At 43.4% G+C, this 13143-nt stretch overlaps 1 protein-coding gene across 2 annotated transcripts in view; it reads left to right on the plus strand.

Annotated features, from left to right (window-relative positions):
• The window catches only part of TMEM19 (transmembrane protein 19), a 208059-nt gene that overhangs the window by 78914 nt on the left and 116002 nt on the right, over positions 1 to 13143 (plus strand). For both annotated transcript variants that reach the window (XM_085652532.1, XM_085652530.1), the window contains exon 4: positions 2437 to 2574. In XM_085652532.1, the coding sequence (XP_085508658.1) occupies positions 2437 to 2574 (138 nt within the window). The remainder of the gene's footprint in view (positions 1 to 2436; positions 2575 to 13143) is intronic.

Below are 13143 nucleotides of genomic sequence, written 5' to 3' on the forward strand. Positions count from 1 at the left end.
TGAAGTAGTTTCTGCCTTTCATATCAATCAATTGAGTTACCTGTGTTTTTTCCTCAACCTGATTCTGTAGCAGAGCGAGCTCTATACATACACACACACACTTGATGTTAGACAAGCTATACTATATTATGTAGAAAGAACTAAAGAATTTGAAAAAACAAAGCAACTATTTGTTGCTTTCTCTCCACCACACAAAAGCAATCCCATATCTAAATCCGATATTGCAAGATGGATTGTAAAATGTATCTAAACATGTTTTCCAAAGCAAAAAGAACTTTGATAATACCCCTTAGAACACATTCCACTTGCAAAATAGGGGCTACTATGGCCTTCTTAGGGAATATTCCCCTAGCCGGCATCTGTAAGGCAGAAACATGGTCTACACGGCACACATTCACCATACATATTGTGTAGATGTGATAGCGAGACAACAAGTAAATGTAGGCCAAGCAGTACTTAAAACACTGTTTCAAACAACTACAACCACTACTGGTTAGCCACCGGTTTGGGAGTATACTGCTATATAGTCTATGCAAAGGATGTGATCTACAGCTCACATGCCTCGAACGGAAAATGTTACTTACCCAATAAGCATGTGTTCTTGGCATGTAGAGCTGTAGATTCACATGCGCCTACCCGCCTCCCCGGTCTACTGTGGTTGTTGTAGTTTGTTACATTCATACGCATGGACATTTCTATGCTACACTCACTAACTCCATTCTCACCCTCTGCGGGAAACAATCGAGTTGATGCCTATGTGCACTATCACCGAAATTAGGAGTCACCTTAAGTTTCTGGAAAGACTCTTCGGAAAAAGAAAAAAAAACTTGCAAACATCCGGGCCCAACACTAGATGGCAGGAGTATGGAAAGCATGTGAATCTACAGCTCTACATGCCAGGAACCGATGCTTACTGAGTAAGTAATATTTTCCTTTCCAGTGTTTATAAAATGTTTTGCTTTTATTATTGCTTGCTTTCTGCACTGATGCTGCATGTCTATAGACATTGTGTGTACAGGGTATAGGATGTCCAAAAACATTTTTACAAACCAAACTTATTGTAGTACACCATACAATACTTCTTTAGTGAGTCTTTGATCATGCACTCGCTCTTTACTTCCCATGTAAATGTTTATCTGTGAAAAGGCCATGGCTTGTGAAGGGGCATTTCTGTACATCATTGCAAGCCATTTCTCATGCACTGTAAAATAACATTTCCTAAATTACTGCCTAAACATTTCTTTGCTTATAAAGGGGCAAGAATTCTAACTTGGAACTTGTTGCAGTGCCAAAGTCACTAAAAGTGTCGCCCAGCCTACTCTCAAGGAGATGTTTCACATCACACCAATAACGCTGAACATTTGGTAGACAAGGGTGTTTTCAGACCCTAGTTTTTTGGTTATGTCCAATACAGCAGTCATGTTTTCCTGTATTTGTCTAAGAATGCAGTAGACTGTACTTTTTTGCACATCAGTATCCATATGCGAGGAAAGATACTCACATTTCTTGCATTTGGCATGATCACTAAGCAAAAATTCCGTAAACCGTCGCCACATGGATAATATGGCATTCATGGCCTCTAGGACTGAGAACTAACGTCTAAATGACATAGTTGGGATGACTCTTCCTTTGATGCTACACAAAGCACAAAATGAGAAATATTTGCATTTGAATTGCCACGCATAACAAAACAGTGCACCAGACTGGATTTCAAGGTCAACAGCTTCTTCATTAACTCTGAAGATTATAAAGATACTTTTTGTATTGCATCTAGCAAATTATCAAGTCTGGCCAAATCAACCTTAGTTTGTAGAAATGATCTTGAGACTTTTTTCGGTGTGAAGAAATTCTGTGTTTGTTTGATTCTACTTGGAATGCTATGAAAATGTTGCACTATCTACAGAAACCCTCTCCTTCAATTAAAGTGAAATTTCTAACATATTTTACTGATTCTAATAACAAAAGTTTCTTGAATCAAATTTGTACAAGGTTTTTAAAATCTACTGTAAAGTCTTCGAAAACCTGGTGGTATGTCTTCGTGTATTATATAAATAGATTAAACCTTCCACTCTAAATGCGCATATTTTTAATAAATTTTCAGTCAATGATTTATCCAGCTTCCTTTAGTCTGATGGTGTTTAAGTAACGCAACTTTAACTGTGTGTTTCCTCGTTCTGTATAACTCAAAATATTTGGTATTTTCAAACTCTTGTTGATGCGGAAACTCTGTTTTAATGCAGTGTAGAATACGCCTTGACAACCTTGCAGGTCTACAATAATCTATGTGAAGCTACAAAATGTAACATTATTGATTTTGTTTCTTTCCTTATGAACGGATAAATATGCTACCACATACTAATGTCATTGTACAGATCATTTCTTTCATGCTTTTGATGTTGCTCATAATGTTATCCTTCATCTGATTTTACTTTATAGGATTAATCATTGGCTTCATCCTCACAGTTGCAAATTACAGTTTTTTTTCTGCATTGATGGCCTTTTTTGTCACATCCTCTGTTCTTACTAAATGGAAGAGTGATGTTAAGAAGCGCTTCGACTCCGAATACAAGGAAGGTAACACAATTATATCAAAGTATATTAATGATAAACCAAATAATCTACAAAACAGTATTTAACTCTACCCTACAGTTTGGAAAATTTGTGGTTGAATGTAATTTCTGAGCTCAGTTTCTAAGTACTATTTGGGTACCTGTGAACCTCCCTTCTTTTGAAAACACAACCTCTTCATCTTAAGTCTGTTATAAAACTCACGGTTTCTTGATTGAAATTGATAAAAATTATTTATTGCTCTAAGCCTAGACATTTAGTTTATTTTGTTTGAAAGTTTTTGTAGCAATATAACATAAGACTCCTGAAATACAGAACCATGATAAGAACTTGGTCATACGTGCACTGCAGAGAGGCACGTGGGGTCCGCCGTAGGCCCATAGCTTCCCTGTGGTCGGAGGTGGTATATGAACGTGAATCTCCCACAGTGCAGATTACCAGTATAATGGTGACCGAAGGGGTTGGGGCGACTGCTTGACCTTGTTTAGCGGACTTGAGTGAGTATTGCTCAGGGCTGCCTCAACTGATTGCCGGCTTCGAATCCTCAAGCACTAATGGCCTGGGAGATGGTGACCATGGTTGGGGCTCTTCTCACGGCCCTGCCCACACTCTCCTATGCTGTACTCTTTCCCCCCCTTCGCCCCCCCCAATGTACTAATGACACTGTGATACCCCCTGGAACAGTAGTTTGCACACTAACATAGTTTCATTTACTTGTTGACTTTTGCTTTTCTGTCGACCCCCTCCATTTTTTAAAAATATATATATATATATGTTCTGGCTCTACAGTACTATCTCTGACCCCAGATGGGTGAGCCGGTTTATGCTACCACTAATAGGGAATCCCATGATCTCTTACGGTTATAGCAGAGCACTCTCACACGTTGCCCCATGAGGTCTCCTGACTTAAGCCGTCGCTTAGACCAGTACAATCAGGGGAGCATTATGCTTTGTTTCAGAGCACTATGGGTGCACAAGTAGGGCGTGGCGACAGAGAGAAGTTTATTTTAGACTTGGGGTGCATAAGTATTACTCGGAATTTTTGTCAATACAGTTGTTTTATTACATGCTTTTCCCATGCTCCCTTGACTGTCAGGTCTTGTTTTTCGTGCCAGTATGCCAATAAAATATATATTTTAAAGAAATATGTGCACTGTAGACTTATATTGTAGAGCGTGGGGCATTAAACCCTTTGTATAAAAGATAGGTTTTCTGGACCTTCATGAGCAACATAGAATTTTTCATTCCGTATACGTTTTGTGGGCATCACATTTTAAAGTAAGTCTTAACCAGGATCTTTTTTAAACCTGTAGTAGCCGATCTTTGACAATATGGGACAGTTTGTAGTCACTTATGTTAGCTGACTGGCACAGTGAAACCTGTGATACTGTTGGGTATGTATGTATGTATGTATGTATGTATGTCGTCTTTGAAGGCAATCTTTTTGTCCCTGGTATCTAATAGAGATATTTTAAGATCCAGACTCTGTGTTTGAATTGCCCTGTATGATCAACTAAGTGGTAGAGTTTTATAATAGTTGTATCTTCCTCACAAGTCCTGCAGTTATGCAATTGTATAACTGATTGTAGCAAGCATATTTAAGGGGGTGGTTGTGGTAGGAAATTATGGCCCTTGCTAGCAGTCAACAACAGGCATAACGAATTTGACTAGTTGACCGTCAATCCACAAGTAGCATTTAATATCCCAGACCAGTATATCTCTATTAGATACCAGGGACAAAAAGATTGCCTTCAAAGCCGACATACATACATACTTTGGTGGTAGATGCCAAGTCCAAGCCATTTAATTTTCAAATCTGGGCATCCAGTTTTACAATAGAAATGAAAATTATCACGATTTGCTTGTTTATACTGAACTTTTTAGTTGTAAAGTCTCAGACCTGAGTCCTTATCACTAGGAGTTGCCATCTGCATGCGTTTGTCTTTGCGTCAATTAGAGAATTTCCTTTTACATATGGGAAGCACTGATAATTTTAACTTGTCATTCTAATAGATACTTATTACTACCGGTTTCTCATCTAATGTAAAATCCCAATAAATCGGACTGGATCTGAAAAACACTTCAATTCCAGTAATGGGCACTACATGTCACCAGAATGAAAGTGACGGTGGAGTCCTGATGTGATGTACCCACTGCATAAAGCCTCTGCCTCCTGTCAATGTGTCAGTCTCTTTTTTGCTATGCACTGCAGATGTGGTGCACCAGTAGTTCCCCCCCCCCCCCCTTCCTCTTGGGGGGTCTTTATTTAATGTACAACATTTTTGTCTGTTTGTAAATATATTACCTCTGGCTTAAATCCCCTAGTTAGGTGTAGGAATGAAAAATGTCCTAGCTTTCGTAATGGAAAGTTTCAGTTCTATTAAGGACTCTGAGGCGAGGATTATGCATATTCTTTCTTCCTTTATTATCACAGCAGCCATTTTAGAACTTAAACTTTGACAGAAAAAAACTTCATTTCCCACGAACCACAGGGAAAACATGATGTGTAACAGTCCAACATAGTCCATGAATCAGGAGCGAACAGTCCCATTAACAAATCTTGTCCCTGGCCAGAATCCCTCTTTCTTTCTGCGACCATGCTGACCATAGAAGATCTTTACTCCGGTTTCGCGGACTCTGCTCCTAAAAAAGAGAGACTTGTGATTGCCGGGAAGATTTGAGGAAAAAAACCCTGTAAGCAATCCTATCAGTATGATTCGTCATTACAGAGAGAAAACAAACTTGACAATTCAGTTACCAACATTCATACGTCGATCCGATAACACGGGTGGGTCATTCTTGATCTCGGGCGAGCTTATCCTCGCCTCCGAGTCCTTAATAGAATTGAAACTTTCCGTTACGAAAGCTAGGAAATTTTTCATTCTATGTCCGGACCCGGAGGCGAGGATTAGGCAAGTTCAAAGCTTGTCCATTACTAGAACCGCAATGGGGGAGACTGGTTTAAAGTAGAACCTTTTGAAGGTTGAGTCTGATGACCAGTCTGCCGCTTTCAGAATGTCCTCCACGCGAGCTCCCAATACAAATGCTTTTGAAGCAGTGTCTAGTGTGCCCCGTAGACTTTGGGGTCGGTGCCAGCCTCCGACATCCGCCATCGAACCCACGTGACAATGGTCTGGGATGACACTGCTCTGAAAGCATTTCTCAAAGCGATCAGCAACTGATGTTCCTTGTGGGGTCGTAATTCTTCTGTCATGGATTCATAAGCCCTAATACATCGCACCACACACAATTTAGGTACCTTCAACCAGGCTGGGTAGTTAATGAACCAGGATTGGCACTTAGTCCTGCATGACACATAGAAGGTGACCCCATCAGGGGTAAGGGAACGACCTGTGATATCTAGAGCCCGAACATCAGAAACTCATCTACACGATATTAAGCAGAGCAGCATTGCTAGTTTTACAGACAATTGTTTGCGTGAAAGATACTTGTTACTCTGACAACCCAACAGCAATTTTAGAACCTTGTTCCCGTCCCTTAGGACCGAATACCGTGGCTCCTGTGGAAGAGATAACTGAATCCCCCGGAGGAGTTTCTTGACCAGCGGGTGCTCACTTAGCGGGAGGTTCGCCACATTGGCATGACCAGCAGAAATAGCGGAACGAAAGGTGATGATTGACCGATAGGCCATACCCTCAGAGGCCAAATACGCCCAAAAAGATATGGGCAACATCTGCCCCCACGGGATCCAGGTTTCATTGCAGACACCAACCCATCCAGCAAGCCCAGACTGAACGATATCTCTTGATTGTTCCGTCCGACCACACTCGCGAGGTCTGCAGCGTTTTTCGAAAGGCCAGGAACTTACCATAGAGTCCGGTAATCCTCCACGCCATGAGAGGGAGGGAACCGGATACCGCAAGCAGGCGAGGATAGCCTGCGTGATTGCTCAGGAGATGAGGCAGCTGGGGTAGACTGATTGGATAAGGCCAGGAAAGTTCCATCAGAACTGGAAACCACACTTGCGACTTCCACACTGGGGTGACCACCACCAGATTTGCCTTCTGCCAGCGAACCTGACTCGTCAATCTCATGACCATGGCGAAAGGGGGAAAGGCATACCCCAGCTCCGACGCCCACTCCTAGAGAAAGACATCCGTGGCCGTCGCCCCTGGATCTGGTCTCCAACTGAAGTATCTGGGGAGTTGATGGTCTAGTTGAGATGCATGTGTGAGGGGTATTGTACAATTTTTGAAACATTGCCCTTCCCACAAATTGAGAGAAGGAGCTCTGATCTTTTTGCACCATTTTTCCCGTATGACTAAACACTTCAAATAAAAATAGCGCACACACATGGGTGCATATATATTCACATAATACATGGTAGAATCCCTATGTTGGATAACTAGTTGTGATGCAAACAGGTCGATCAAGAAGGGCCCCAATAGTGCCGACAAGGCCTGAAAAACCGGGGGAAACAGTTTCCACAGACTGGAGTCGCGCAGATAACGAGAGTGCCAATCCGCCACCTGATTGTCCAACCCCGGGAGGTGTTCTGCCGTCACTGAAACCTGGTGTTTAAGACAGTACTCCCAGAAGTTTTGGCCAGATCCACCAAAGCTTTGGAGCGCGTGCCTCCCCCAATGGTTGATGTAGCGGACCGCTGCTACGTTGTCCATCTTGAGAAGGGCGCAGGCTTCACCCAGTCTCTGGTTCAATAGCCGAGCATGAAAGAACCTGCCATTAGTTCCTGGCAGTTTATGTGCAGGGATTTTCCGAGGTGGACCATGCGGCTCCGGTTGTGAATTCTCCACAGCGTGCTCCCCAACTGAAGCTGCTGGCATCGGACTCTTATGACTAAATCCGGTTGGGAACCAAAGATGGCACAGCCATTCCATGCCTCCATGTTAGCCAGCTACCAATTGAGTTTTTCCTTGGCTTCCTCCGACAACAGCACCTGCTGGGCGTACGAGAGACCCCTCCTCAAGTGAGAAGCTTTGAGCCTCTGGAGGGCACAAAAGTGAAGGGGCCCAGGAATATAGCCTGAATCGAGGCAGACAAGGGGCTGACCACTCTGGCAATACTGCGAAGAGAGGTCTGAGGCTTCCTTAGCAATTGTCGAATCTTAGTTATCCTCCTGGACGGGAGACTCCACATGGCCTTTACAGAGTCTAAGACAAATCTCAGGAATGTGATCATGGAGGAAGGCAAGAGGATTGATTTGGCATGGTTGATCACGAATCCCAGGGATTGGAGAAGTAACACCGCAGATCGCACCTGCCATCAGAGAGCCTTTAGGCACTGATTCATGAACAGCATATCGTCTAGGTAAACTATCACCCTAATTCCCTGCGCTCTGAGGTGTTCTACCACTGGGTGCAGAAATCTTGTACTGTCTGTAAGACCCATGCATAGTTGGTAAGGGTCGGCCAATTGTCGAGAAAGCGAGCCAATCGCCGCCCCAAACCCCCCCCTCAACCAAGCAAACACATGGGATAATAAAAGAACTCACCGTGGGAAGTGGTGTTGCCAACCCAACGGGGGCTGTTCCGTTGTCCCCTCTGTCGACCTCGCCCCCTGGTTGGGTAGAAACCTCCGAAGCACTAGGAGTCCTGCCATTGTCCTCTCTGTGATTGCTAGCCTCTGCTGGAGGCGCCTTGAGAGGAACGGCCAGCCTAGCACCCTCTACCACTGCCAGCCCCGGAGGGAAAAACGAGCGTTAAAAATGCACTTATCTGTAGATTGGGCCTTGGCTGGAGGCCGTAACTGACGTGCTCTCAGCCCGTGTCTCTGACACAGCGTCAGCAAGGGAGGCGTGCCCTCTAGCAGTCAGCAGACCGCCACGCACTCCAGCCCCGGGCACAATAAACATACGCGGCCGTCGGGGTGAAGCGGAAGCTTTGTTTACTCAGGACCACAACAATACCACAAACATTATCAGAAACTCGTGTAACACCAGTAATCTACAAAGAAAAGGGAGGAGCGAACTCCAGGCTTAACTGAACGCTGCAGCAGTGAAGAAAGGGATTCCGACGAGGGGCAGGATTAGTTAATGGGACTGTTGGCTCCTGATTGGTGGACTATGTTTGACTGTTACACGTATTCCCTATGGTTCTTGGGAAATTAAGTTTTTTCTTCTGTCAAAGTTTAAGTTCTAAAATGGCTGATGTGAAAATAAAGGAAGAAAGAATGTCTAATCCTCGCCTCCAGGCCCTGACATACAATCTGATGTTTATGCCTGCATCACACTATAGGTGCATATGTTGGCTGAATTCGGGCCTCTACTTCACTCCGATTCTTCTGCCAGAATGTACACCAAAAGCATTGATGACTAGCGTGGCGGCCCAGAATACCAGTCACATTTCTTGTCCTTACTCCAAATCGCCTCGTAGGATTGAGGGAATGTAAGCTTCCCATCATTTGAAGGCATCCAATACAAGCAAAAGAAAAGGTATCACCGCTCTTCCGTATAGTTCTCTTAATCCAGACACACCGATTGTGTTGCAGCAGCACTCTCAATATGTGTTTCTGGAACCAATGTCTCCTATCTGTTTCTAAGGCAAGAGGAGAAAAATAAAGACTAGGTAAATTGATTTTCTGTGACAAATGGACCACAGAAATTACCATTGGTAAAATTGTAGCTCTTAACACACAAAAACCTACTTCCAGGCAAAATAAAGAGAGATAATTGAAAAGCACTTACAGGCTATTATAAACATTGCCACAATGTCGGTGTTTTCAAGAAGTTATCCATGGGTTTGTAGGGAACACCCATCAAAAAGAGAGCCTCTTTTATACAATTTCGCTGAACTTACATTTAGCCCCCACTTTGCCACATACTGCAAAACTCTGCAGAGCGTTGCAATAAAATGGGTCTACTGCATAGGAGTGATACTAAGGGGAAAGCCCAACCAAAAAGCAAACCTCCGCCAGTGCTACTCCGTGATAGATTTTGTGGATGTAAGCACAATACCTCCTCTGAGAGAAACGCTAAATGGGCTCCAATACTTGTAATGTAGCCCGTTAAAACAGCAAGTTAGTTCGGTGACAACATGCGGAACTCAAGCAGATCTTGTTCAGTCTGAACCAATGAAGATCATATCAGCTCTGTGGAGTAAAACGCTCAGGACCCCTGTAGGACTTCATGTAGCGCCAGTACACCTTTGGGTAGCAGTTCGCGCTTTAGAAATGTCAATAATTAACATTAACAAAACTGAACCCATCGGTTATTTGCAGTGGAGACAAAAAGCTTCTTCTCGAAGTTCCTCAGTGGGCACAAAGAGCATCTTCAACACCTCATGATTAAGCTTCCACGTGTGTTGAATCAGTCTCCTCCTGCTCAAAGCATTCAGTTGAGCGCATCTCTCTCAGCCAGACGAGCCTTTAAGATGGATACCAAGAGGGACATCGTCAGCAACCAAAGAGCTTTCTGTCTGTTGTGCAATTGAAAAGCGCCCACTGGAGAGGAGGGGGGATGTCTTCTGTAGGGATAGAACTTCCTTGGCATCGAGAGTGCCTGTAGATGTGAGGAGATATGACTACCTCCACCTCAAGCAGAGCTTTCGGGAAAAAAGTTTGCCTCAACTGATCACAGCTAGAGGGAAAGATATCGGAAGCAGTCCGGGACATTCTCTGAAATAGGGCTTTGACACCCTCAACACTCAAATTTCGTTGTTTTCACAGGATCCAGCCCAGAGATTCTGCCAAATCTTCCTCTCCAAAATGGGGCATCCAATGTGGATCTACTTGAGTTTGTGCTAATACTGATCACAATTGATATCAAACCGAAGGAATATACTGACCTGGATTTCCTGGAATATACAGTTATGGAGTTATGACTGTGTTTCGAGCAAGGGAATGGAATGACTCCAGCTGTGGCTTCAGCAGTAGACACTTGCCAAGCCTTGACAATTTCAACCTATTTAACATCATTGTCATGCCATATATGCACTAATACATACATCACATTTTCTTACAATCCTTGCTTCTTTTCCCTCGTAGGTCTGTCGCCCAAGACCCACGCCGCCCTGTTTTTGGTTTCTACCCTTGGTGCCTGACTTCTGCACACATTTCCCTCCCTTTCCTCATGCTGTACATCTCAAACTGACTTCCAGGAATAAATACTGATTGTATCCTTACTGGATCTTCCCCTTTGGATTCCCAACCTGTCCATAATTTGAGATACAATTCTCCCTGGTTTCAAGTAGACCCTGACCTGCCCCTGAACCGGATTTTCTTGAATGTAAATTCTCTTATGTTAAATTAGATGAAGAAAAGTTCTAGAGTAAGCTGCCTCCGAATCGGTGAACTTTTCCCTTCTCCGGGAGACACATACCTCACTATTCTAATCTGAAAACTTCAATCGAGAGAGTGTTGTCAAGGTGGTATCCAGTGAATCATCCAGTCCCCTAGTCTGCTCACCTGTTCACCCGTAACTCCAGAAAATGCTGTATGACCTTTCTTTTCTAAAGGTTCTCTACCCCATCACATCATGAAGAACTGGATGGACACGGAAAACGGATCTGTATTTGCCATGATCAACACCATGGTCTCCCGACGCATTGTATACTCTATATCACCCTGGCTAAATTTGGCTGCTCTGAAATTCTGCCCTCATCCCTGATCCATTGACGAAACTGGATTGAGCAGTACTAATGATACAGGGATACTTTAGGACATAATTGAGTGACCATGTGCTCTTAGAGTTCTAGCTCACTGCATGCGTCCATGACTGCTTTCCGGAATTGACTGTTTCATTATTTTTTGTGACTCGGAGTATGAGTGTACGTGTTTGGGTATGTAGATGTTTGTGTGTGTGTGAACATTTAAGGATGTTTAGTAAGTATGCGTTGGAGTGTATGTGTACCAGAGTATGTGGTTCTGTATGTGTGAATATGTATGACTTGATGTTAAGGAAGGGTGTCTGTATAAGTATGTGCGTATAGTTGTACTTGTGCATGTGTAAGTGTGAGTAAATCTATGCAGACGTGCGTATATTTGTTTTTTGGGGGTGTAACAGTATTCATATGAGTATTTATGCTTATGTGGGCGAGTGACTGGGTGGATGTATCTGTTTCTGACTGTGTGAGGGTATGTGTGTGTGGCACTTCTTCAAATATCATCCACCTTGTTTTAATTATGTGCTTATAATTTCTGCAATTTCAGTACATAAAGGTAGTTAAAATAAAAACAGTATTAGACAAAAAATGTTTATAGTTGTATCACCATTTCTTCATCCTCTTTAAACACCATTTTTCGTCTACCTCGTTAATCTTTTTAGGTCTCGTGAGCCAAAGGCTCGAAGAGACATTTTATATCTGGGCTTTTCAAAGTGCTGCCGTGGCCTAAAGCTACAGTGCACGTGAACGTGCACGCGCGCAGCGCCATGTGTCTTTCCTCCCTAGCGATCGTAATCACGATCACTTTCGCGGGCTCCTCTGTTGCTGGCATTCCCCCCTCCCTTCTCGCCCAGCCCTTCTTGTTTTAAATTGCTGGCCAGATTACTGTTTTTTGGATCAATTTAAGTTGCCGGTCTCTGAAGAGCGCGGCATGCGAGTGATACAACTTGGTTATGTCTGTGTGTCTGAAAGGACCGAAGACTTAAAGAGTTAAAGACACTTCTGCCTCTAGATGGCTGAACCGCGGTATGTTGTAGTTTTCAACTGCAAATCGTCTTTAATAGCAGCCATCATGGGACGGCTCATTACGTTAAGCTATTTCTCATGCTATCGCCTGTAATATCCTTTAATCCAGTGCGTTTCAAATCACCTCGGGCTAAAATAAGAGACATAGCGATGTAATAGCCTAGTGTATTAGCGGGTTAATTGCCCTGTTGTACTCTCGGCTAGATATCTCTGAAATGACTTCTATATTAATTGTAAATTGCCTAATGCATTTAACAGCTCGCGCGGCTCGGCTCTCCTTCCTGATAGAGAAAGTTATGGTTCCTACTGTGTGTGTGTTTTTCAAAAACAAATACATAACAGCTCCCGCAGTCACATTTTTGTTACGTATAGATCTTGAAGACTTTATGTGCGCTCGGTGCATCCGAAGTGGGGTGTATTTTCGATCTGCAGTACATTTCTGCAAGTCAGACACGGACGGATTCACTGATATCTGTGTCTATGTTTTGGGTGTGTGTGTGTTTGTGAGTTGCGGGGACTCATAGGGTAGAGTGCTAAACAGGTCTGTGTGTTGGTAGGTGTTTTGTTGCTGGCGCACAGCAGTGTGTCCTGTGCCAGAGGGGCACATGCGCGCTCCTTGAGTCGTCCTTGCGAGGTTGGCAAGCGGAGGGCTTGGGGGCTCAGGTATGGAAGGATGAGTGAGATTCCACCAATGGAAACAAATGATGTCATCGACATTTGTAAAACATCTTTTACCATTGCTTATGGCACCTAAGCGCTTAATTAATCTGAGTACCCTCGTACGGTTTTGGGATTCCCAACTATCCCCGTGTTTGGCTAGCAGAAACTTTTAAATGTCAGTTTACTGATTCATGTAGGTTAGTATGAAAATAAAATGAGTTTACTCCTGCAAAAACCATTGCAGTGAGTTACGTGTATAGATAGCTGTGCAAACGGACTTTTGATGTATGTAGCACTGATGAGGTTCTGC

This window comes from Triturus cristatus, chromosome 4_1, assembly GCF_964204655.1.
Source record: "Triturus cristatus chromosome 4_1, aTriCri1.1, whole genome shotgun sequence".
NCBI lineage: Eukaryota > Metazoa > Chordata > Amphibia > Caudata > Salamandridae > Triturus > Triturus cristatus.